Source organism: Megalopta genalis, chromosome 15, assembly GCF_051020955.1.
Source record: "Megalopta genalis isolate 19385.01 chromosome 15, iyMegGena1_principal, whole genome shotgun sequence".
Taxonomy (NCBI): Eukaryota; Metazoa; Arthropoda; class Insecta; order Hymenoptera; family Halictidae; genus Megalopta; species Megalopta genalis.
In genome coordinates, this window is record NC_135027.1 from 6,625,835 (window position 1) to 6,653,517 (window position 27,683).

A 27,683-nucleotide genomic window follows, 5' to 3' on the forward strand; every position below is an offset into this window, starting at 1 on the left:
TTTAAATGTTCTGTTTATACGTATACCACGATGTACAAAGCTACAGTCTGCACGTAGTAGGAAACAGTTATAGATTAGTATTGTAACATTTTCTCGTTACGCGTCGCTTCTTCATACAGGGTGATACACGTTGAGAGCTCGTCGCCATGTTACCCACATCCGCATGGAGCTGAATGACATGTTTGGGTCATAAGTAATGTCCATAGTGGGTAGTGTGTAGTTTCTGTTTGTTTTCAACTCTCAGTTGTTTTGTTAAGTAGTCTTAATTGTATCGTAGCGTGAAAATCGTACCTGAAGAGTGTTTTATTAGTATTATTCGATATGGAAAACATAAGGGAGCATATTCGACATATTATGTTATGGGAGTTTAAGTTAGGCAATAGTTCTGTACAGACAGCAATTAAAATTTGCAATGTGTACGGCGTTGACACAGTAACAGACCGAACAGTACGAAGATGGTTTAAAAAGTTTCGGTCAGGAGATACGTCACTGAAAGAGGAACCTCGATTGGGCCGACCTTCTGATTTTGATAAAGATGTCTTAAATGAATTGTTAGAACAAAATCCCCGCCAAACTACCAAAGAATTGGCGGAAAAATTGAAAGTATCGCAATCCACTATTATACGTCAACTTCATGCGTTAGGGAAAGTAAGCAAATTGGGTGTGTGGGTTCACAGACAACTAAGTGATCAAAACAAAGCACAAAGAATGTCTATTGCAACAAGCTTGATCTCTCGCTACAAAATTGAGCCGTTTTTAGATAAAATCGTAACTGGTTCAGAGAAATGGATCAGATATGAAGCTATTGTTCGCAAAAGGCAACTGAGTGATGGAAATGAAAAAGTGACAAATGTAGAACCAAAGACTAAGTATCATGGAAGAAAAATTCTGTTGTGTATATGGTGGGGTTGTTCGGGAATTATTCATTTTGAACTTCTAAACAGGAATAATACAGTGACACCTGAAATTTATGTTAATCAACTTGAACGTGTACAAAAAAAGCTTCAAGAAAAACATCCTTCATTAATTGAACAGAAAAATGTTATCTTGTTACATGATAATGATAAACTACATTCAGAGAAAGTGACTCAACAAAAGATTTTAGAATTAGGCTGGTCTATTTTGCCATATCCATCGTGCTCATCGGATTTAGTGCCAACAGATTATTATCTTTTTCGATTATTACAGAAGGCATTTGATGGAGAATCTTTCAAAAACATTGATCAAATAAATAAATGTGTCTCTAACTTCTTTGATTCAAAGTACCCTGACTTTTATACTCATGGCATTAAACAATTACCACACAGATGGCAACAAGTTATTGATAACAATGGTGATTATATTTTGGACTAGGATACATATCAATAATTTCTAATAGTATTTCAAGATGAAAAAGGAACATGGACATTACTTATGACTTAATATAACAAATTTATTTGTTGTGCAAAATGATGAGTTTTCTCATTGAAACATATTGATTTTAATAGTTTCGAATTACATATTTACTGTAATCTATCAAAGAAATAACAATCATGAATTGTGATGATACTAATAATAATAAATTAAGTAATTGTACTTATTGATACCCCTCGAGCAAAATTTATTCCAATAGTAGATAGTAGATTGTTTATTGCAGTGTTCTGAATAAGTGTAAAATAATGAATCAAACGCGAAGAATAATTTCACTGAATTCAAGTTGCACTTAGATGGCGCTGCAATAACTATCAGCTGATTCCATATTTATATACTCACGTAAAATGTGTTCTGCATAAGATTGTCAAATAAAAAGTGACGTTACAAAAATTCCTTACAATTTATTCTTATTTCTTACCAGACACTGTAATAGGCTTTCAGAGAATGATCTTCCAATAGATTCTCAGTAATCCACTGCATTAAGAATAGAATAATACATCAGTTATATAAAAACCAAATTTTTGTCTAACAATGTTCACCGATCGTTCGCTCGATGTCGCAGGCTTTGATTCACAAATATCAACTGCAAAGTACGTCATATATTTTTACTATTAAAATTGTCGTTTATTTTGTCTTTAATTATAAAAATTTTTTAGGTCGGAATCATCAACGAATGTACAAACAGCAGAGATTGTTTATAATGAAAACCCGGTTCAAACAGTTGAAACAAGAAGCATTGAGGTACTTATAAATATATTGAGATTTGATGTAACAATAAAAATAATAATCATTAAAGCACATTGTATATTTATAAATATGTATAAATACTGAATAAGTAACTTTTTTCTAGACTCAGACTATTACTGTAGAGAAGAGAAAACCAAATGTGGACTATGATAAATTGGCACTGTTTTTAAAGAGAGTTACTCCAAGTATATTGGAAGCTTTAGATGAGTCATATGGAACTGATGCTTTTGAGGATTACGATACGAAGACTAGTGAAGATTCTGTCACGAGCACACAGCTCGTGGAGAAAATTAATACAAGTGAACTGGAATCACATGTAATTACAATTCTTTTAGCCTCTAATATCTATTTAATAAATGAATTATTCAGATATATTTTTAGATGAAAGTAACAGACATGTGTTGGAGTATTGGAGGAGGAACATTAGTTGTTTCTTATGGGATTCCTTACCATGAAACATGGTGTGATCACCTCTCTAAAATACAACTATACAAGCAGACAAAGGACGATACTTTCATAAACAGTCCACATAAAACATTGGAGACAAATGCATGTGTGACAACACTAGCTTATCATCCAACTGAACCATCTATTTTAGCAGTTGGTTTATTTAATGGTAATCTAAACAGTCCCAAATACAAATATGTAGAACTTTATTGAGTGAAGGTCTTATAATTATCATCTAATGTAGGTGATGTTCTTGTTTGGAACTTGAGGGATGATGTATCACTCACATCAGTATCAGTTTGCACTCATGGTGATACTGTATCTCAAATATACTGGAAACCAAAAACAATAAATGATGCATCCTTGCTTGTTACTTCTAGTAAAGACGGTTATATTTATTTCCATAAAATGGTAGCTAACTTTACCATTGCTCATGTATATACAAGGTAATCATTGCATTGAAAAAGTTTTTAACCATGTGGAGAATATTTTGTGATTCCAAGTTTTCCAGATTAAAAATAGCTAAAGAACATAATCCAATAGAGAATAGAAGACCACGTAGTGCCGGTGGATCTCGAGAACGTGCAGTGGAGTCTGGATTATGTATTACCACGTTTGACTTTTCAGCCGTAGATCCTATATTTTTTATAGTTGGTACTCTATGTGGTGGAATATATAAATGCAGCGTGGAGCGAATTGCTCCTATAGAAGGTTTGTATACTAATTAATGTTATTGTATCAATAGAATAATTTTTGCTTAAATCATAGGCGATGGAACTCTTATGGATCCAGTGATAGACGAATACGAGAGGCACGATGGAAGCATTACTTGTATCAAATTCTCTCCTATTCGTAACTTATTCGTTACTTCTGGTACAGATAAAGAAATGCGTATATATGACTTTGAAGAGGTAAAATATTAAACTGTACAAGTGTATTTATGTATTACTTTATTTGTTATAAATTATTTTGCATTATGTAGCACACGTGCCTGCGATCGATTTCCTTTCAAAATACAATCGTGGGATTAACTTGGATGTTGGGAAATCCAGATGTATTAGCAACTTATGGCGCGGGTTCGAATGTGAGATTATATAATATTGTTGATGGTACACCTGTAACTGCTATAAAGTTTGAAACATCCGACAGGGATAATACAAGTTGCTTGCGTGTGAACTCTAAAAAGTATGTTGATTGTAAACATGTGATTCATGATTTGCAAATATTATCTTTTATCTTTTCCAGAGATTTAGTGGCCATTGGCGATACGCAAGGAAACGTAGAAATCTGGAAAATTCCACGACAACTGCTTTAACGAAAATGTAACAAACACTGCAGTAAAATTTTCTTTAATTCAGAAATTATACTAGAAAAACACGTACCCTGCTTTTTTATAAGTGTCACACAAATATATATTTGTTAAATATATGACACTTTTATACAAAAATATTCATGGTGTCTATTTTTGGTTCCATAATTTCCTTTGTTCTGATTGACTGATGATTCACAGTTGAGATAGGATTCACTACGGATTGGAGGGGATGTGCGCTCCAGCTTAGGGAGTAAGAAAAGTGCGCAGGAGTAGATTTCATTATTGTAGTTGATGCTTCACAGTTAAGTGGTCCTGCCCTCACAGTTCTAGATAAAGAGAGCTCATCACCCCTCCTCCCAATGCAATCGGGTATTACGGCATTACCGTAATTTCTCAGCAACTGATTTTCTTTCTATAAAGGAATATCCATAGATTGGGACAGCCTACTCCCTCCTTTAAATAAACAGTATTCTACTCTCACTTAAATGTCATGACTAACCGCTTTGTACCCCTACGAGCCTTCTCTACGTCAAATTACCCTGTCTCGTATTATCGTAAGTTAACTTTCTTTATTAAACAAAAAAAGATTATCGTTACAAAATTACAAACTCCTACTACAATTACATAACTTTCTCACATCTTAGGGCTCAATGCAAACCCATCTCATGGAAATGCTGGCTGACTTACTCATCCAGAACTGAACTTGCTCTCAGAACTGGACCTAAGATTTTCTGGAAAGTTTTACGCAGCTTCCAAAAGCTTCTCATCTATCCTATATATCCTTTAATAATAATATATCTTTCACCGACCAGATTATTGCGAATACTTTCACAGATTTCGTCGGCTTAATTTATTCCTCCTCTTCTGACACTCCTCCCTCTTTTCACTTTAATAATACTGTTATATACGGAAACTTTTCGTATGTTTTCTTCCGTCTAATCATATGCGAATACAAAGAGTCTTTCATTAAGGAAAACAGTCGGTCTTTCTCGAACCCTTTTGAGACTGGTTATACAACAATTCCGGGAAATTAGATATCTGGATCACCTACGCACATCTCAACCACCATATTTCCCGACGGGGAAACAAACATTGGCTCGTCTACATCTTCCAACAACATAGAAATTTCGATTAGTGACGTTTTCTCTGAGATCAAACAGTTGTGTGCTAGCAAAATCCATTGATGGGATTCCTCCTCTTTTTATCCTCTTCAACAACTCTCCTTTCCCTCTCAATAGAAAACTTGTACTGTTTCTCCCATCTTCAAAGGTGATGATAATACACTCGCCACCTTATACCGACCCATCTGCCTCTAGAATACAATGCAAAAAATATTTAAGAGCATAATTACCAACAAGCTAGACATCCTTTTCTTTCTCCCTAAAACTCACCGTACGCTTTATGGCTACCATAACTACCTCAATCGACTTCTCTTAATTTTCAACCAGAATTGCCATATACAGTAAAATTTCTCTACTTATCGTTGGGACCGAATTGTATGGTGTCAAGAGTAGTACTCAGGAATTGATTTCTTCGAGCCTCGCAGCTCGCCTTTATTGTTGCCGATACCTCGTGAGAAAGAGCGAGAGAGAGAGAGAGAGAGAGAGAGAGAGAGAGAGAGAGAGAGAGAAAGAGAGAGAGAACGAAACTCGGGTCAGAAACTACCAGGAAAAGCAGCGGTCAGCATCGGAGACAGCCGGTGATAAATTAAAGGGCCGCAAGAAAATCAATAAATTACAGGGCCGTTGCAATATCTCGGCGTCAGAATTGGCATACTCAAGTTACGCCGAGAAGAGAGACACTATCGTACTAGACTTTTTTTGTTGCTCGTATGCCTCTTTTAAAATCTGTTATCATCGCAATTCGATTTTCTCCTTCTTTTGTATTTTTGATATCATATCTATCTATTGTATCTTTTCTTTTATTGTATCATTCTCTTTTCCTTATTTCTTTTAATTTGCTACTTGTGCGATTTATTGTCATACTATTGCAACATAAGGATTTTCTCCAGTTGTTCAAATAAATATTATTATTATTATTATTATTCCTTCTCGGTATAAAAATATATTCATTAGATTTTGTTCTAAATATAACCATTACTCTAATAAATGACTGATGGATTTCACCTGAGAACAATTACATTCGTCACACACATTTTATCTGTTTTGCGTTGTGACGTTTAATTGTCTCGATGACTCATACTTTCATATCACCTTTACGTATGTCATAAGATTAAAGAAAAGGACGTTCTAGATCCGTTACTTTCGATAAAGTATGTATAATACGTACGATATACTTCAAGTCACTATGCGTACATATGGACTGAGTAATTGTGTAGTTTAATGCGTAGTCAAACAATACAACTTAATTTCTAATATACCGAATTTAATAAATTGCATCAAAATATAATCATGCCCGATTATCGTTACCAACAATATTCGATAAATCTCTGCCATTTAGAGTGAAATTTATTCAGGAATTGAATCGAAATAATTAATAAATTTCTTTCGGCGTTTAAGTAAACAAAATGAAATATGGAACATCCTGATGAACAGGCACATTTTTCACCGCCATTTTAAATTCATCCAAGAGTGATGACTGTACTATACGACGATCTTGACAAGACATCGGCCAAGGTCTCACGATGACTAGAAAAAGTAACACAAATAATTCGACATACCTGGAAACAATTTTCTGTAGTTTCGTACTCGCCGATAATTATTATCGAGTACATTTAACAATTTAATTTAATCTTGTATGATCATAGTAGGACAGAAAATACAATCCTATAGTGTCGCAGTTTCAGTCGAACGTTAATGTGTCGTGACGTGGCACACTTAAAACTTCCGGTATATTTTGTGGCGGATCTTTTCTCAGTGACTTTCTCAGGTTTTTATGCAAATAATGCTACGGTCACGCTGACTAATACTTAATGTACTCACACATGACCTTGATATAACCTTGACATATACCGGTTACCTGTTATTTGATCGACAAAGTAAACTATTGATTTTCAAAGTAACTAGCTCCGTGAGATTAAAGTGATGCAAATCAAAACTTTTGCTGAATAATCTAACGAATACAGAAGATTGTTTCCATTACACATAGATCTCTAAGACACTGCGTTTCCATAAATACCATTTCCAAATTTTCTTCTCTCTCTCTATATATATATATATATATATATATATATATATATATATATATATATATATATATATAAAAGCACATGAATTATAAAATACTAATAATTACTGAAAGCAATTAAAAATCGATAAGTATACATACCTAAGTAACGTTGCTTTCAAACAAAACATCACAGCATATTTGGTTGACTAGAATACTGGTCCTGGAAAGGACTATCTCCTTCGATGCTCCACTTTTCCTTCCTAGTCCCAGACGAAGCAATTAGCAACTAAGTTTGCTACTTTAGTCTAGGGCAGGTCCCACGATAGCTCCAGGTATCTCAAAGTTCTCGAACAGGCAGCTTCGGAAGGTTCCAGACATAAGGTGCAATTCGATTATATTGCCCTGAAAAGGTCGGATCTATCGTTGCGTCGAAAAGGACACATTGGTGGTTGCCCTGAAAAGGGCAGTTTTCCTGAATATCGCATTGAATTCAAGACGTTGCATCTGCGTGGCTGAATCATTTGCGGGCCCTGGTGGGGGCCCTAAAGAAAAAAGGGGATAGTAAGAGGAAAATGTGTACAGGAAAAAATGCTTAGTTGAGTATCGAGATATAACAGGAACTAAAGGTGATTTTTGTAGAGTAGAGTTGAGGGTACGAAGAGCCGAAGCAACTTCGTAACGATTTCGCAGCTTTCTCGCCATTTTCATTAAACGAACACAGTGGGTAAGGAAAGATAAATGTGGATGGGAGTAGTAGTGAAACTAGGTAAAGTAGAAGGTTCATCTACAATGTCGGGGAACGTTAAAAATTTTCTCTTCGTTCCTTCTTCTTTCACGTTGTTCAAGAAAGTGAACCATCAAAGAAAACTTCATAATGTTCGGTGTCGTGTTACCTATGGTGTAACGGTGCCTCCACGCTGTACACTTCCCAGTCGTTCCGTTACAAGGACAGAGAACTTTCTCCTTGCTTCGTTTGATATTCCGAAGGTTCCCGCACTTCTTCTATGGAACGTGATGTACAGGTGGCGGCAGATATGTGCGTCTAGTGTTCATTTTTGAATTTTGCTCGCGTGACTCACGTGAACGCGTGTGTTTTCTTTCACTCCTTCTCAAAGACAATCTCGATACGATCATTCTTTCGCCTCTTCTCATCTGTTTTGCGTTATCTACATACGTGTATGCTGGCAGACGTGTCCTCTGTATCCGTGCGTGTGTTCTCATGTGTGCATGTGTATGAACTTGTGATGACGCCTGTACCTCAAAATGCTTTCTCCCTTCGAATACGTCGATTCTGAGAAATATATACGTGCTCGGAAACTCTGGTCCGAGCCTGCTTAAAAAAGATCCTCGCACTATGTTTAACATGCTTTCGTCTCCAGATCAAAGAGGATCCAGAGATCCATTGCTCTTTCCTCTTCCGCGACTGAAAGTTTCAGCCCTTCACGCAACTATTGCACACTGATTCTTCTTCGTCTTTCTTCTCCTCTTCGCTCTCTTCTTCCTCCTCCAACCGTCCCACATGCTCAATCATCCTTCATCGCACAAATATACCCAAGCATTCTCTCAACTGATTTTATACAGATTTTTTTGGCGCTTTTTGTTCTCAAAAAGACATTTTTTTCTCATCGTTTTTTGTTTTTTTTAGAAATCTTCTCACACTCGCTTCGATCTTGCGCTCCCGGACTCCATCTCGAACCCGACCATCGAACGATCGAGCTTCTTTGGACAGCTTGCTGTCCCCTCGAGTCCTTCTTCATTCACCCCGTCCCACCCATCGAATCGACGATCCTCCCTTGAAAGACATGTTTTTTCTTCTGTATCCGACTCCTTCGTTCGTCAGTGCTGCAATTCTAAACTCTGTCCTCTCCTAACACACGCGTGTACATATCGAACAGTACCAAAATTACGATATAAACGATCACGGTTTAGGTACACCGACTACGCTTTAAACTGGCTCTCCATTCTCCTATCGTGCCCGTAGGATCTATCGATCGTCGCCGTTCTCGTTTAAATCGGTACGCCGTAACTGGTTTTCCGCGGACAGAAACTTCGGTTTCCTCTTACGATAAGAGATAAAACGGCAAAAAATAACTGTATTCCTCTATCGAGCCTCGTATAGTGGACGATTATGTGTATCCCCCTCGAACGTACCGAGTATCTTCATTTTTACTTCTTATTAAACACCTCTCTCCTTCGCTCGTCGTCTTCTCTCTTCCTTTCTCTTCTTCCGCTTCTAATATACTCTTCATCGAGCAAACCGTCACACGTCGGACGCGCAAACACGAGACGCTTGTTTCGTCGAGAAAACAACGGGATGCGCGTCGAAAGGTGGCCAATCGATGATCCACAACAGATCCCTCTGGTCGATCGCGCCATCGTTAAGCCTTCCCGTTATCCTCTTCGTCTCGTTCCCCCTTTCAGTCTTCTTGGTCCTCCATTTTTGCTCCTGTTTCTTTTTTTTTCGTTTTCTTTTTTAGCTCGCCGTAGAAAAAGTATCCGACAGAAGTTGCGTCCCGTCGACACTCTTTCTTTCTCACTTTCTCTCTCTCTCTCCTGCTTCTCCTCCTTATCATCTTTTTCTTCGTCCTCTCTTCTCCTCGGTAAAAATATGATCGTGTCGCGATCAATGAGATCGACAGTTCAACCGGAATGTATATATATATATGTATACATACATATATATTCTCTCGATGCTCGTTACGGGTTTTATATTTAATGGCGGACATGACCAAGATGGAGGATGAGCTACGAAATGATATATGAATATATATAAGATGAATCTCGTTCTTTGCGCGTAACGACGGCGTAATCTCCTCCGCCATTCTTCCTATCCATATGCCACCTTCCCTATCTTTTTCTCTTCCACGACCTTGTCTCTTCTCGTTCGTCGAGGTCCAAATATAGCATCCTCGTTTCGCAAACATGTCGGCAAGGCATCCGATGCATTTGAAAATGGTGCACCATCGCCCCCCTCCTCCTCCTCTCCGAAAATCGAACTCCTATTTCTTCATCTCACCATCTTCCATCTTCCATTGTTTTTTTTACATAACAAAATATTCTATTTCGTGCGGTTACCACGGCTCGCACGATCGAATTTCACTTCTTCTTATGTACATTTGTTATTGTTATCCTTATTATCAATCGATCGCCCCTCCCACACTCCCACCTTCGATACGGGCACCCTTAATACATGTGTGTTACAACAATACACATTAATCGCGTATGGTAAACGCGTACGAGTCGCATCTTAAACGTACGTTCGTGTGTTTCCATGTATGTATGCGTTTTTGTGTATTAATACGGAGTGTTTCCTTGTGTTATGTATAATAGATTATACATTTTATATGTTTTTATATATATATACATATACATATATATGTATGTATGTATATATATATATATATATATGTATGTATATATATATATATATATATATATATATATATATATATATATATATATGTATGTATATATATATATAACTCTATTCCTTATGTACCCTAAAACTTGACAGCAAATTGCATTATGTCCGCGACGGACTTATCAAAGAGACACGAAGAGACAAATTTTAATATCGATCGCTTGTGTCATTATTCTCTCTCCTCTCTCTCTCTCTTTCTTTTTTTCGGGTATCGCTACCGCCGCCCCACGTGTATCTTTGTCGTCGTGACTGCGTCATCGCAACGCACGTCCGGTCTTCATCACAGAGATCGCAACTCGACAATGCTTAATATTATCTATAATTTATAACTGCCTACGATAAACTTGCCACCTCTATTTCGTTGAAACGACAGAACGAAACGATACTGACCATCTGGCTCTCTCTTTTTTTTGTGTTTTCTGCAACCTCGTGTTGCTCGGCGAGCTCTGGACTCTTGGGAACACCACCATGAGAGGGTGCCGTTTTCAATCATGTTTCCAGAAATTTTCCGCGAGTAAGAGCCGCGTGTCCAAAGCGGGACAGGATGAATTTTCAGATGCAAAAGCAAAAAAGAAACGGACCCACGGTGCAACTCGAGAGTGCGAGAGGCTCGCCGGGCGTTGCCGTTTCCGGCGCTTAGCGACGCAAACGTCTCGCTCGTTAGTCGTTTCGGTTTAAAGCCATCCAGAATCTCGCGGGACGATGCTCTGTACAGCGATGCTCGGTGGAGGATTCTAAGCTTATACGGTACGAAGGAGGTAAAACGTAAAATAGTACGAAGAAATGCCACGTGGTTTTGTAGGACAGCCGCCGCTCGAGCGGACGGACGCCTGCGCGCTGAGAGAAAGGCCGTTTTCATATCCAGACGCTTTGCCATTTTCGTCTGTGTTCAATTTCACCGCAACAATTCCACGATCGATTTTTCTCGTGTCGCGGGGCCCCGGTCTCGGAGGGTAGGGGAGTCCCCGAGGAACCGCGTGTGCCGCCTTCCGGAACTTTATAGACTCCCGCCGTTTGGAGAATATTCCTGGGCATTGCCGGGCAAATCTCTCGTGAAACTTGCCGGTTCGCAACGGGGAACCTCGGGCAGAAGGCAGAGAGGCTCCGCGGCCTCGGGTCGTCCTAATGTAGGCCTACCATGGAAGTAGTCCTAAGTTCTAAGTCCACCATCTCGGGGAAACCTAAATGTGTCCGGTGTGTTCGATCGAGGCGATCGGTGGCAGAGAGAAAGCTGTCGTTCCCCAGCATGGCAGCGGTCGAAAACCATTTAAATCAGACTCCTTCAATTTGGCACTCGGACCCTCTCAGCAAGCAAGTTTATGAAATTCTGAACGAACGTTCGCGGCAGAGAGATTGACTGTTTTACAATGCTTTCCTGAACAGTGTCGAATGATGCGTTTGTGGGCAGAGAGTGCGACGGTAGGCGGATCGTAAAGGGTCCGAGCATGATCTAAAGAATTTCTGGTGACCGCGGCACACGCTGAGGACGACGCGGTCGATTAAAAGCGAGGATCGGCGACATACAAAAAAATTCGTTCCGCCATTATTGCGAGCGTGGCTCGCAGCGTATTACAGAAATGATCGTCGACTGCTTCCACGGCGCTTTCGTCCAGGATCCAGACATCCTCGTGGACGTCCGGAAACCGGGACCCCCGACGATATCTTACTGGCCAATTCGCAACGGGGACAACTTAATTAATTTAATAATTGACGGGCCACCATCGTTGGTGAGATCACGTGAGCTGTTCGTAGGCGTGAAAACGAAACTCGAATTCGTTCGAGCGGGCAGACGTTCGGGGCCCCCTCGAGTCGCGCGGAGGAAATGAAAAATCATGCGACACACACCCAAGCTTGCTTCGCGCGCGCCGATTACACACGGTCGCGGGAACAGAAACCGTTCGCGGGTTTTATTGTCTCGCGCACTTGCGGCCGGCGACGGACGGTCCGCGTGTTCGTATTCGAGCGACCAAAAAGAACACGCGGTCGCGTTCACAATTTTGTTCTGTCTCGCTTAGGTTGGCGACCGAGCCGCGCGTGCGAGAAAACGGGAATCCGAACGGTCGCGTTCTTGCGGCGCTTTTGTCACTTTGTGTCTTCCGGAAGGTTTTGTTACCCTTAAGATTATTTTTCGAAGAGAGGAGGGCGGGGGTGGGAAATACATATAGGAAAAGACGATCATCGCCTCCGTGAGACGGAACGCGACCGTTCGTTTGCTTTCGGAACCGGGCATTCTCTGAATCGAAGCATTTGCATTCGGAGACTCGAATAAGAGATACATGGTTGTGTGGATCGTTTGATATTCCAAATATGCTTCTCCGCAAACAAAACTGAAATTTCATCTGCTTTTGACGAATAGTGTACGATTCTGCTGGATCGAGGGACGATTTATCCTCGTTTGGGCTCGAGTTACTTGAAGCTCTCGCAAAGTCGCCGCCATCTTGGCTTACCAGCTGGTGACGGAAAGCTTCAAATAACGTTCGAAGAACGATACAGATAAGAATGGAGGCTTATCCCCACTCGTCTCTCGAGTAAATTATACGTCGTCGACGAAACCTGTCTCGACTTGTTTTTATCCTTTCTTGTGTCTTCGTCTCTTATTCGTTAGTTCCGATTCAGATCTTGACCAATTCTCAGGGTGTCGTAATTTCCCTTCGTGATCGTTTATTATATTATATATATACATATGTATGTATATATATGTATATATATATATAGTGTGCAGGACCAACGGCTTAAAACTGAACACTCTGTCATCTTATTTGCGAGAATCCTGCTGTCCACTGTAAGACAGCAACAAAAATTTCAGCAACACCGAGCGAATTAAAAGAAATTTACAGTTGGTTGGAGAACCTTGCTGTTAGCGAAAATCGTGCAGAATAGACAAATTTATTACTTGACATTCCCCTTGCGGAGCTTCCCCGAGGCTCTCGACAACGGCCCGGAGGAACGTTTGTCACTGTATAATCGCTTAAAAAATAAGACTACATGATATTACAAATAAGACAAGCCTCGGAGAGGTATCGCCGGAGGCGTGACCGAAAGCAAGGCCGAAATTTTGCGCGAGCATGGTGAAATCAATTCCTCGATGCTTGAAATCCATAGAAAATTCACTAGGTTTCGTATATCGATACAAATCATTTGTATTACGATCCTTTTCTAAAACTATCTCTTTATCTTTGCCGCACGATCTGCACTGGCACCCGGGTTCTGGAATCAGAAATTCGTCTCGCCGAGTGTTACAGCGCACTTTCTTTTTCAGTATCCTACGACTTATAGGGAGTCTCGATCGTTCGGCAAGATTTCTACCGCAGAATGTCAGATTTTAAGCGACGGTCGCTGCATACATATGTTTGCTTCATCTCTTTCACTCAGCCTCGTTAGTTTGGCACGCTCACACGCACACGCATTCGTTTCTCAGAAATTCTCTCCCTGTCTCTCTCTTTCTCTCTCTCTCGTGCTCGGTATCTCGGACTCGTACATACTTTCTCAAAACACGCGCAAGGTATATTATATATCAAGGTACATAGTTGAATCTCGATTCGCTAAAATAGTCAGTACGTTTATCTCGCCGCCGCCGCGGCAGCCGATCCGTTTCCTCTACTTTTTAATGACCGATCTGCCATAACGCGACACTCGGTTTCAATCGTGTGCAATTAGTCGTTTGTGCAACTTGATCCTCCGCCCTCCCCCTCTCTATATAGTCTCGCATTGAAAAATTCGTGTCGGTCCACCGAAAGAGCAAATCGATTGGGATCGGATGGGAGGGAGGGGGGGGGGGGGAATGAGATTCGCTCCTGTTCTTCGGGATTGAGTTGGTCGATTACGGTGTTTCGTGTTGCGTTAAAAAAATGTTTTTCAAGTTCTCCCGCTCGAGGAAGAACGCGAATGGAGAGGAGGTCTGCTGATCGTTTGCAGGCGGACCGACCTCAGTCTCGAGATTAGAACCAAAAAAAAAAAAAGAAAAATAACGAAACAATCGCGATCGAGGCGATGCGTCGCGATGGCAGACGGCCGGACTTTTCCGAGCAGCAGCAGGAAGAAGGATAAAAAATATTGTCGTCGACAGGCTCGTGTCAGAGACGCGTTCAGCGATGGGATTCGTGTATCGTTCGGCGAGCAGAGCAATCGATAAATTGCGGGAGAACTTCTCCTTGCTACCGTAGGTAAAAATCGCGTTTTCCCCACCCGCGAACGACTGTTCTAATTTTCTCCCCTATGTTTTCTCGATCCCCTCGGAAAATGTCTTTTCGTTTCCTTCTCTCGGAGTAACCGGGCTTGTGTATACAGATATATTTTGATCATGGAGGACCACGCGTCCGTGAATCTTTCGTTTCGTTTTATTCTTCTCGATGGACAGTTGTTGTGTGTCGTCGATGGAGCGTCGCGCGATCCGAAGGCGACACGAATCCGAAAACATGCTCGGGGCCTTCGGCAAAGCGGACCCTGACGCGACGCCATCTTGGGCATCAAAAGAAAAAAAAGAAGAAACGCTGACGGCTCGTTGAACCGAGATGAGAACAACGCGTGCCTCGAATTTTGCAACCTTGTAGAAAAACGAATGCGCGCTGAACAATCGAATCGTTCGTTTGGTAACACGAAAATCAGGGAACGAAGAAAGAAAGAAGGCGTAATCGAGCAGTAAAACAGACACGAAAAGAAAAGACAGTCGGTCGAATGCAAAGCGTGTGTTTTCGTTTCAATCTTCGAAAAAATAAAAATAAAAGACGCTTTCAATGACAGAGCTCCTCTTCCCTCTCTCTCTCTCTCTCTCTCCTTCTCTCTTTCTTTCTTTCTTTCTTTCCCTCCGTTCAACTTCTTCTTTCTCCTTTTTTTCCTTCTTCTGAATATACATCGGTTTCTCGGACCGTTCAACTTAATTCTAAATTTAAGGCTTAATTAGTTTATCGACATTGTGTTTCATGTGGCTGTGTTCTGTGTGGCTTGTGTCCCTGTGTATGGATCGGTGATTGGTACATATGAAAATCGATGAGCGGCTGGCGTTTCCAATTTTCGGTTGATTTTTGCGCCCGCGGATAAATTCGAATGATGCGCTGGATGTTGGTGTTTAATGTATAATTGATGTTGTTTGATTAGGCGCGCGGGGCGGGCGCCCCTCGTGACAAAAACTTTCGGGGGGTGTCCGCAACACGCGCGTACATATGCTTTCTCTGTTTGACAGCAGTTCGAAGACGCAATTGCTTGGTTCTTTTCTCGTGTTCGACACAGGCGACTTCCTGTTGCTCGCGCTCTTTGACAAAAGGAAAGGACAAACATTCGACGCAGCAGTCTCTCTCCGGTATTCTTTCTACGCGATAAAGTTGCACAATTGTGTAAAATTATTACGAAATTTTGCTCACTGCTCTTTAACGTCCGTTGCGAGTTTCCCCGAAGATACGAAAGGGAACGTCGAAAACCATACGCCTGGAGATCGTTTTCGAGATCGTTACGAATCTCCGCCGATCGTTTTCTTCGTCGAAGCCTCGCAATCGGGCCCTATTCATTAAATCACGATAGAATCGTCGACGCTTTGTGTAAACTACAGTTTTCTCGGTGTCATAAACCTAAAAACAAGTATGCGATTTCTGTTAAAACGAAGAGCACACCTCGGTAAACCTAGTTAAAACCTACTTAAAAAGGAAAGAGAAAATCAAGGCTCGCGCGCACGGTAACGTAAAGGATACCTCGCCTACAAGAAAGGAAACGAGACTAAATCGCCTGCTAAAAGTACAGAGAAACTTAAAAAGTTAATAGTACGATCACGATTCGCTTTCGCTGGAAACGAACGCAGCCCTCCGTTGCGTCGCAGGAAGCCGTACGGGGGGCGCCGTTCCAGCGCGTCATAGAAGAATCTAACGAACGAGAACTAACATTTCGTGGAAGCTCCAAAGCTGATTTGCTCAGAGAAAAAGGAAAGAACATAAAGAAGAAGTGGCATATCTTCTGACGCAACGACAAATTCCACCGACGGGAAATCCGGTTAACAGAGTCGAAGACAACTAAACGAGATATGTAACGTCGATTGTTTGCTCCGCTTTCGCGGCCGGCTTATCGCGGAGACCGTTCGGATTTGATTCCAGTTATCGGAGACTGCCGACGGCAACATTATACGACACGCTCTCTCTACCATTGTTTCCGACGCTGACTTCGCGGCTAGAATATACCATCGAATGCGACCTGTCCTTCCCGTGAAAAACAACTATCAACGAATTCACAATATTGAAACATTTCGAACATTTAGAACGCGAGATCGCGATTGTCACGATTAAGAAAATGATGTACGGCTTTTGTTCGATGGTATATGAATTTCTGAACGAATTCGATATTTTTTTCTTTTTTCAAATAACGCACCTTCACAAGGCGATTAACTCTAGGTGGTCAGAGAACGGTTTCTTTTCGATCGAATTTGATCGTTCGAGAAGGAATATATAGCGTTACGTTTGAAAAGAAGTTTGACGTGATGTTCGATCACGCGAATGAAAATGCAGAGTCAAGTTCTCGAAGAAAGGCCAGCGAAAGAAAACGGCTCGAAAGATACGAAGATACCGTGTGTAGGTTGAAACATGCGAGTGCACTTCGTTGCACACTGTGTGCGGTCGCATGTCGAGCAATGTTCGTCGACGGATGCATCACGGTGTAAATATGGCGGAGAGTTCTTGGCAGTTAACTGTCGGTGTTCATCGTTAATCGTCTTTGAACATTCAATTGTACTTTCATGGGAACTAACGAAGAACAATTTTGTCGAACGCAGCGATACGGTCCGAATTCGGCGAAAGTACAGTTAAAAGTGGTTTTTGTTGACTTGAGGACGCTACGAAATGATACCTTATTTCGAATACGACTGTCTAAATAGACTTCTAATACTGTTCGTGAGCTTGGTAAGTTTCGCACTTAACAGATTCGCTACCACCACATTTTGCACGGAGCACGCTAGGATATTTTTTTTATTGTTCGTTAAAAATGCAACGACGAGGTTCATATCGGTTTGTTGGTTCGGCGTGTGCAAAACGTTTCCTAAAGGATTATGAAAACCTGTTCGAGATGTATGGCATTGAAATCGAATCTAGGCTCAGAAATTGCCCCACATCCCTCTTGGCAACTGCCATTTTCGTAGCATGAATATGACAATCTGGATGACGCTTCAAACATTGAAACGTCAGCTGTTAGACTGCAGGGAATCGTATGGTCGCGCGGGATCAAGGAATCTGTGAAAACCAAGAACATCCAAGGCACGTACCCAGAGAACGCCGCATTCTTTGCCAGGCCAGCACACGACTTCAACGCGAGAATTAGTGATGCCACTGATAACGAAATCCGTGGATAGCGAAGATGTTAAGTGGCAGAGAATGTTCAAACTAGTATTGCCCCCCTCCCATTCGTGCCTATGTTCTCTTTCGTTTCCGTAAATGGACCCATGACACATCCGTGTAAAGCCTTCACGAAAATCTGAATTTCATTGAATTTTGTTCATGTTTGGTTGTCTTATCGATTATTTCTCGATCTTTCGTGTAACTCGTGACGAACGATTTTGTACGTTACAATATCACAATAAATGCCAGTCGAGCATGGATCGTCCCATCCCTTCATCCTTGTTTACCACCCTTGAAACCTGTCGACTTCTTTCAGTTTCCATCTGCTTCCGACCGTCGATCCTCTAAACTCTAGAGGATAAATCCGCCAGATAGATCCGAAAGAAACGGAAAGAAGCGTACACCTGTGAACCAGAAACGTGGATAAAATTCTCCTAACCGCTCATGATCCCGTTTTTCGAAACGATCCAAGTTCTCGTTTGGCTCTTATAATTAGAAACTATTAGCTATATTTCTCATCTTAAAGTCACGAAGGTGGATTACGACACGTTGCTGGACGTACTCGAAAGTTCCTAAATAATATATATCTTTCTCTTTTGTCCTTGTAGCGGAAAACGCATTACCCCCCTCCCCGCCGCCTAATCATAATCGCGCAGCGCTTTAGAGCGTTTCTCTGTTATTTTTTTCCTTCTTATACGCTGTTCCACTAAAAACATTACCGATAAATTAAATGTAGTAACACTTGGAGAGTATATGGGGTTGTGATATATTCCCCCCTCCTCACGTCCCATCGATTTCTCAACGCGCTGAGAGAGAAGAAAATTGGTATTTCGTTCCTTTTGCTTTCGATAATTAACATTCAGCGAGTATATACGTCTTTCTCTCTCGTGTTACCCCTTGAAAGAAACTATATTCATCGATACTTGCACGTTCTTAAATTAGCACATCTTATAGTTTATCATATAGATATAATATATAATATACATACATATATATATATACATACATATGTATATATATATATATAAATGTTCATCAGTTACCAATTAAAAATTAGTAGTACCTATAGGGTCATCATCACAGCTAATTTCTTATCCTTCTTTTTCAATAAACATTATCAATTGGTTGATTATTTCGCTTTGTAACTCGTGCCCAACAGCGTCACATATCCCTGCTCCCCTCTTTCTCTTTCTCCCACCCATAAACACCTTCGATACATTGTCTGCATACTGCTACGTGCCTCGAAAAGATAGGACTACTCAACCTTCAACCGTCTTTTATGTCTCCTTCTTGTCTTCTCCAATGCTTATTTACGTTTACATGTATGTATGCATGTACGTATGTACTCATATATACATACATATATACTGACTATTTTTCGCTCCTCCGCGAGACCCGAGCAGATAAAATACGCTTATATTGCTGCACTTTCGAAGTATCGAATCCTCCTACAGCCAACGTTCTCGATCGGAACGGAACAAAACGCCGTTGCCACCGAGACACACACCATACGCCTTCTATATTTCGTCATCGGCTCTTTACTATACTCGTATGTATGTACATATACATAATTTACGTGCCCGTTCGATTTTGTTTTTTCCCCCCCTCTCTCTCTCTCTCTCTCTGGTTCGTATGTACACTAATTTTTATACAGGACATTTATACACACACGTGCTGCTTGAAAATTACACTCGTTTTTGTTTTCGTTTCGAACCCGTCAGTCTATCTCGTCCCATATTTACACAACACCGAAAAAGAAAAACTCGACGCATTGTACCCTGCGCGCGCGATAATTTCCCGTTTGCACGGTCTTTTTGCCTCAAGCTTTCCCTCCCTTTTTTCTGTTTCATTTTGGTTAATCGATTTCCCACAGGACGGCAGTGTTTTAATTCGTTTGCCTCGCGCGCCCGTTAAAACCGTCGGAATCACGGATTCGCACATTGCAAAATTCTTTCGACCGATTCCTGGCACACATTATTTACAAATTAAAGACTAACGGGTTTACACGATCATTCGCAAAGAATCGCTGGACAAATACTGAGACGCCTACGGGCTAAGAAGAGAAGAGATGCTTCTAACGAAAAGGTATAAGAAGAAGAATGTTTGCATGGATCTTCGAATTGAAGATTTTTTTCTCGAAACGAAACTCTCGATGAAACAAATAATTTTAATGTCGAAGGATGTCTGCGAGTCTACGAAGACGACCCCTTTTCCGTCGAGAGCAGAAAACTATTTTGCAATGGCCGCGTCATGATTGCGCTTATGCCGATGAAACTGTTTTGCTCTTATGCAAGATTCAAAACAAACCAACAGAAATATAGCGTTTTTTCGATCGTGAAGAATTTATCGGACTGGCAATGATCGATCCCCTCTTTCTCGAAAGAAATAGAAGTTCGAGGAAACGATGCGAATTTGATGGAAACGAAGTTTCTTACGAACAATCGAATCATGAAACCGAGAGGAACGAAGACGGATGTGCTTTCTTTTTCCTCATTAAGTTTTGTTCTCCTGATCTTTGGTACGAGCCACTGCACGGCACCGGCTATCGCGAAAGAAAAGGAGAACGAGAGAGGCTGAGAGACCGAGAGATCGTGTCCAATGAGAACCGGTTACCGATGAAAACCAATGAAATTCATGTCGAACTTTACATCAGAATTTCTATCAGTTATTTTGCGAGCACACACGGACAAGTAGCCCGAGCGAGGCTCTGAAAACAATTAAAAATTTCGTCAGCTACAAATATGGAGAAAGTAATCGAAAGTTTGAAATTACATGTTTCTGCTATCATTTTTTTTCTCTCTTTCTCTCTCACTCCCTTCCCCCACACATACGTACATACACATTCACACGCGCGAATACAATCTGATTTCTGAGATCTGCATATACATACACCAAAAAACTTATTTCGTAATTCGCCCTATAAACTAACTTACGAGAAAGAAATTAGAAGTATACTAAGGAAAGACATGAAACCAATGTAATTTAAAAAGAAAAGAAAAAATAAAGAAAAAAAAAATATTCATATAATTAATAATAAAGAAGAAAAATAACGTACTAGTTAAAACTCCGCTTCAAAGTAATTTGGTCAGTCGATATGTGTTTAAATGTGCTTTGGGTCAAGAAAAGCAAAGAGAAAAAAAAATAGGCAAGGAAATTAAAAACCATCATTGTCGCTTCCGTAATGCAGTGTCAAAATATACGTGCAAAATTATTGGAGAGAACATAAAATTAATTTTTAGACGCACAAGGAAAGCAAAAGTTTTTCTTTTGTTTTAGGTGTTAGCTATATCTGATAAGCAAAAAAAAAGATGTCCTAAACATCTCTATCTGATAGCAGATTAGAAAGAGTAATAGATACTGTTATCCAATGAAACTATAATTCTGATGTTGAGGGAGAAAGTCTTAGCAATAGCCTGATGACAAACTCCTTGTTATACCTAATACATTATTGTAAAAATTAATTTTTAATTTGTCACGTGTAAGAATTTCTCATAAAAACTTTTCAATTTAAGCACAAACGTTGCTCAATCGTGAACCTTCTGAAAAAATTAATATTCATTCATCAACATTTACATCAGATCATTTTCTTCATCTTTATCATTCACTCAATCTCCTATCATTCCTCCATCAATCAATTATACGAATTTCGAAAAATTAATCCATCTGTATACACATTGGAAACTTGTCATTTAAACCTTACCATATCGCTTTGCACAAATATTGCAAAGCTGCAAAAAGAATAAGGATATCTCCAATAAAAAGAATAGGATAAATAGAAACAAAAATTTTCACTTGGAATAATCTGTAGGGATAATTTGATTATGCCTCTAAGATTCAATAAACTTATGGATTATACCGAAAATATTGAAACCTTAACAGAAACTGAGGACGACAAATTAATTATTCATTACAGTAAACTAGTCTGAGACATACTGAACCGATATCTAAGTTTATGCTAAAGAGCAGTAGATGAATATATGTGACACTTAAAGTTTAAACCCCTATTCATAAGTATAAAGTAATTCTTGACAAAAAAAAATAGTAGCATACATTCTATGACAAAACATGAAAGATTTGTTAGAATTATTTTCGAAAAAATCCCGGAAGTAAAAGAAAAGAATAAAACTATATTTCCATGACCAACAGTGCTAAAGTTGTAGCAATTTTGATTCATTAAGAAAAAAAAACGAACTATAGCTATCGTTTCTAAAAATAGCTAATGCAGCTTTGCCTGTGTCTTCGTACCATTTCGTCAAACAGATAATATAACAGTGTTTGTGTATATGTGTATGTGTATGCGTCTCTGCAAGTTAATCATATATAATAATAATCTAAAATACATACGTTTATATCTTCATAGACGGCGCATAATAGAATCGTTACAAGTTATCATATACTTGAATCACGGTTCGCGGTCGACGCACCTGCGTCATTATTCTTAATGTTTTTGTAATGCTTTGTATAATAGCTTAAAGAACAAATGATGGTTTGTTTTTTCACTCAGCATCCATACCGTGAATCTGAAGACACTGGTGCCCTGAACTAGTTGCATCTTACTCGTATCGTCTTTAGATTGTGTTATCGCGCAGTTATTCTTGTATGTAAACACTTCCTCCTCTTTCTTCTCAAATGATCAGCTTGATATATAACGTACAAGAGAAAAATACATCCTTAATTCAAGAGTGGAAACGATAATATCGTACCCGTCTCTCTCTTTTAGGAGCTGATAACCGTTTTTACCGGTTCCTCGTTGATCTTTGGGTATCAAGCTTGGACGTTTAATATCATCTTCAGATGATTTGAAATATCGCAACTCCTGTCTACTTGCTGACAACTGGACATTAGTCTCGTAGTCCAATGGCTCGGTGGTTTGGGAAGGCTCGCGGGAGATGGTGGTTCAGAAAACTTTGCACCCGCGTAAAAGCTGTTTGTTGGACTACCCCGAGGACTATAATCATACCGTAACAGTGAATTTCTTGTACTTTTGGACGAATAATGAGGGCTGCAGCTCAATCGACCAGTAGAATTTCTGCTGTAAGATCTTCCACCATTATGGAAGAACGTTGACGATTTGATTGCACTAGAGCGGTGGTGTCGCTCGACACCAACATTTGGTGAACCATGCCGCTCTACTTTGTTGTTCAATTTTGGTGCAGAATTCGTCATGGCTTCTTTATTGTAGTTTTGACTTTATCACTTACAAAGTAAGCCAACCCGTCTGCAAAACCAGTAGATAGAATAAATAGAAAATTAATATACTTGACAAAATAACAAGTTGGCTGAGATTAAAGGCCATTGATAAAATAATGTGTGTGTTACATATTTACATTCACATTAAAAACATTGCATAATTCCTGATTCATGAAAACATTGTGAAATAAAGAAATAATACTATATTTTTATGTTAAAATGTCTTACTAAATATTTTTTTTATATATAAAATAATACATCAAAATTCGAATACTCGTAAAAATCTATATATTAACCCCCGCCGTATCACGTCTGAGTTTTTTCGAACCCAGAGCTCGGGGCTTGCCTTGACCGTTTGACACTTGATACCGTCTACCGTTTTTTTTATGTTAGAGCAACGACAATAAATACAGAAACAAATATAGCAAATGTAATTACTGTGTAATAAAAATATGTATGATAAGATAATAGTAATAATAATGGTAATGATGATGATGATAATAACAAAATTTTAGTTCAAAATGTTTATATACATAAGGTCATAGATCCGTTTGGATCCAAACATGGGACTTCGCGTGAACGCCCAAGTGCCGGTATTACGAGGGTTAAAAGTCTGCATGGTAAAATTTGTTTAATTACCAGTAAAGTTATAAATTTCTCATTTCATTACATTTTATACTTTATTTCATTATTTACGAAAAATGATCTTATATTCTTTTCTTCTATTGATAACATATGTTTTGAGTATGTTTACTTATCTAATCCATCCATATACACATACCATACAGTTATCATTGTAAGTATAGTTTTCAAGTTCCGATTTTTATAAGATATGGGTATATTATCAATTGAAGAGCTATTAGGTCAAATCACACACACAAACAACTTTCATTTTATTTGAAATTTACTACCGTAAAGAACATCTAACATTATGACGCTAGTTTATTACATTAATTAGATAAATATTCATTACAATTAACTAACTTCGAACACTTTGTCAACAATTGAAAAGTTTGCGGCACCTAGGACAGAAGCTACTTCTGGTCGAGATCCGATATTGTATTGATGTCGCGTAAACCCCGGAAAAGGAGGCTACGCAATTAATTGAAATGATAAATGCAACAATACACACCGTATTGTGTCTGCGGGCCACTTTTTAAAGATGAGACCAAAAAGTTTGCGGTGGTGTTTGGGTTCAGTGATTTTTCTAACTGCGCAATAATCTCGGGATCCAGGGCAAAAGGGTAGGGGGAACGCGGAGGAATAAACTTGGTGGGGTACCCCACGAACCTCCTCTGTAAGCGCAATGCTACCTCGCCCCGCTTGCTTCGAGTTCTCTCGCAGTCCTCCCTATTCGTATTATTTGCGAATTTGACCACATTCGGTGACCGTTGGCCACCTTTTACACTTTTTCGCCCCACAAAAATGAAAACACACGCGTCGTCTAACTTCTCCCACTTCTTTTCAACGCAGCTGGAGAGGCGCAAGATGGCAGACACGATTTGTTTGTTTTCGGTGCCCTACACGGATCTTTCGCGCAACACGATCACCGTTCCCAACAGCGAAGCTTCTCTAATCGTCCTTTCACCACGCGCAAGCGCGCATACACATATATTCGCAGCGTGAAATTAACTTTGTATCGTAATACACCGCGTACGTGACTGTATATATGCACACGCACTAAATAACGTTCGTTCTACATATCATGCAAAAAAAACTTCGGAATATCCTTTTTCTGGGAACAATCACCCTTGATCTTTGCCACGTCGTTTTTCTCTCACTTTAACCTTTTTCCTCTCTACTGTGCCGACTCACACAACACACTCGCTAAAACCAGATACTGCGATCGGACTCGTAAACTACGTGAACACGATCCTTTTCCAACACTGTCTCTTGCCTTTGAGAAAACGCAAGCCTATCTTAAGTGTTATGAACGATCCCTTCTACTTGGGCTCGACCAATGATCGACGATGTTTCGGCACATGTGACCTTTGCTGACGAATCACCGTGTTCCTTCGTCGGGTGTTTCCGACATCCTTCGTGGAATTTATTATATTTCCTTAAAAATCTTTTTATAAACATGATTTTGCAGTTTATGCTATATCACGAAGTTATCTAATTTTTTTATCGCCCGTTTCCTCGTTTCAATGCGATACTCTTTAGTAAATCTTCGGCATGAATTGATATTGTGTATAACGATCGGAAGGTGGTGGGAAGCCGATTGGTGGGATGCAGTGAAGCACGACACCTCGTGATACTGGTCTGAATTTAAGGAATGGTTTTACACCCTTTATTATTTTCTTATCGGATTATCATTGTCAAAGGTGAATGTAAAATACTTGCATGCATGCACTCTATAATTTAAAATATACCCGTAAATAATAGTAGAAAGAGATGGAATACATAATGGGAATAATAAAAACATCCTGAGGTGATCGATCATATCTATTATGTTTCATTTTTACGTGCGCAGAATTTTTGAAAGTTGTGTCGGTTTGCATTCTTGTAGAGGAGGGAATACATCGACTCGAAGTGGATTTTATATTTGTTTTTAAGATTATATGGTAGGTAGGATCGGTCCCTTCACTGTCGGAAACAATGGTTTGCAGATACGGAGTCCAGACGCGGCTTAACAACCACTGGTTGAACCAAGTTTCCTGACATGAGGTATGTGATTCATCGCTGCTTTTCCATCGCCGGCATAAATCAAATGACTCATCCAGCTGAGAATAAGCAGTAACTGTATATCTTAGTGTTATCTCTAATCCTGCTGTCCTAATTTTATGGTCCTAGTCCTACGGTCCTACGGTCCTACGGTAATTTTATAGTAATACGTCCTCCTAATATATCATTTCGGACTGTTCCGTGAAAACGTTTTTGTCCTCACCATTTTAAAGCGCATCCAGCACTGTGCAGTTGCTTTAGAAAAAGAACGAGAGATGATCGAGAGAGACAGAGTAAACCCAGCAGGTCTATGTCCAGTATCCACACAGACGAGATACCTGACCAATAAGATTTCATCATGTTTGCAGTCTCATTCTACTCGCGCATCCATCTGACTGACGCTCCATCTGGATCATTCAGCGCGACATTCAACTTGTATCGTTGCCTCGTAGGATTCTCGAGCAGTTAGTAAAATTTTCGAAAACCCGTTCGCTACATTTTAGACAATAGTTTCTAGTTTATGAATCAACAAAATTTTTTCAATTCAGACATCTTAGTATATGTCAACTATAACACCCAGCAATTAATGTTCTACTATATGAGAAGGGGTTTCACCTTTAAAAATTTGGAAAACAAATCTGAAACTTGCATTTATATTCTGTTAGAAATACTACATCTTTCATTTAGTAATTATCTACAAAAAAGTTCTTTTGAGGATCAGAGTCAACAATTATTAAAGAGTGAAAGAACCTGGAAAAAGATTAGAAAACTATATAAAATAATTCCAAAACGTGTTTAATTGAAATTTTGATCCGCAATCTACAACAAAACTGGGAGTACATATAAGGAAATGGCCGTGTTGTTTGTGGGTCTGGGTTACATTGTTTGAATAAATACATGGAACAGTTCGTTCGAATAAATAGATGGAATCGTTTGTTCGAATAAGTAGATGGACTAATTTGTTCGGATAATGAATAATCGTTATTCGAATAAAATATTCGATGAAAAAGAATTCATTTGGACAATTATGTTATTTTATCAAATATTTATTTGAAACAATTCAAATAATGTCGAACTCTGACTCGAGCCCGCCAGGTCGGATGGTTCACAATCCAGGATCACGGGCCACGAAATGCGCAAGTATCGCGGTCGCGCCTCCACCGTTACTGCTGGGGAGCACCCCAGGCCAGTTCGTGGGCTTGTTTCCGCTGGTTCTCGCCGTATTGAACCGGAAAGAGGACGGGCAGCACCGAGGTGTGCCGGTTATGGATTGAGGAGCGCCTCGGTACCCTGACTCCCGGTGGAGTCGTACGGCTTGACAGAGGGGCTCCTCTAAATCAAGTCGCGGTCACCGTGCTGAGCGTGGTCACCTCGTGCTGCGATTCGTAGGGAGCACCCCTAAATTGCAGCTAGAACGTTCGCGTCGGGAGCACCCAAGAGAACCTGGTAAACTGGCGTAGCAGCTGGAGCGGATGGCAAGGAGCACCTTACTAGCTGACTCCCGGCGAATTTTGATAATCTATTTCTTTTTTTCAATGATAATCTTTTGTGGAGAGACCCGTTCCTGGTGGTACTGCTTACTGGGTAAGTGGAATTATCTGCAGAAGAAATTAAAAATATTAGTAAAATATTTTCGAGTTGCGGGAGAAAAAATGTTCAAAAAAATATTCCACAATGATATCCCAGCGAATTCTGCTAATCACCGCTATGATGTAGCGGTGATTCGCGCGGCCGTGCTCGTGGTTTCGTTTGCGCCCGCGTTCGCTGCTGATTGGCCGGTGGTGGTATCATCGTACTACGGTCCGATTGGTCGTCGCGCTGATGCGGTGTTTGTATTGTCGTCACCTTGATCGGTCGGCGCGGTGACGATGACGTAGTGACAGTTCGTCATACATAGAAATCGACCTTTTAAAGTATCGATATTTGAAGCGATTTAATTTTTAGTATATTTACTTCTAATTTGAATGTACGTCATTCGATGTCTAGCGTTCGGCATATCGGATATTCTACGAGTATTCTTAAAAAAGGGATGACTGAGAATTGTGGTATTCGA

At 39.9% G+C, this 27,683-nt stretch overlaps 2 protein-coding genes across 3 annotated transcripts; one reads left to right on the forward strand and one right to left on the reverse strand.

Moving 5' to 3' along the window:
• The first annotated feature begins 1,745 nt into the window (after positions 1-1,745).
• LOC117219683 (cytoplasmic dynein 2 intermediate chain 2) lies at positions 1,746-4,056 on the forward strand. 2 transcript variants are annotated; one of them, XM_033469005.2, is made up of 9 exons: positions 1,751-2,003; positions 2,070-2,154; positions 2,264-2,476; positions 2,542-2,776; positions 2,852-3,053; positions 3,119-3,318; positions 3,376-3,518; positions 3,590-3,792; positions 3,853-4,056. In XM_033469005.2, the coding sequence occupies exons 1-9, from the start codon at positions 1,945-1,947 to the stop codon at positions 3,920-3,922; spliced, it is 1,410 nt and encodes a 469-aa protein (XP_033324896.2). In that variant the 5' UTR covers positions 1,751-1,944; the 3' UTR covers positions 3,923-4,056. The 2 variants fall into 2 exon arrangements, with proteins under 2 accessions (XP_076382529.1, XP_033324896.2); XM_076526414.1 differs by having other exon boundaries at positions 1,746-2,003; positions 3,590-4,056.
• LOC117219688 (uncharacterized) lies at positions 3,541-24,881 on the reverse strand. The gene is made up of 3 exons (XM_076526429.1): positions 24,099-24,881; positions 3,990-22,994; positions 3,541-3,894 (listed from the first exon to the last, which is right to left on the reverse strand). The coding sequence occupies exon 2, from the start codon at positions 22,940-22,942 to the stop codon at positions 22,541-22,543; it is 402 nt and encodes a 133-aa protein (XP_076382544.1). The 5' UTR covers positions 22,943-22,994; positions 24,099-24,881; the 3' UTR covers positions 3,541-3,894; positions 3,990-22,540.
• Positions 24,882-27,683: the final 2,802 nt, after the last annotated feature.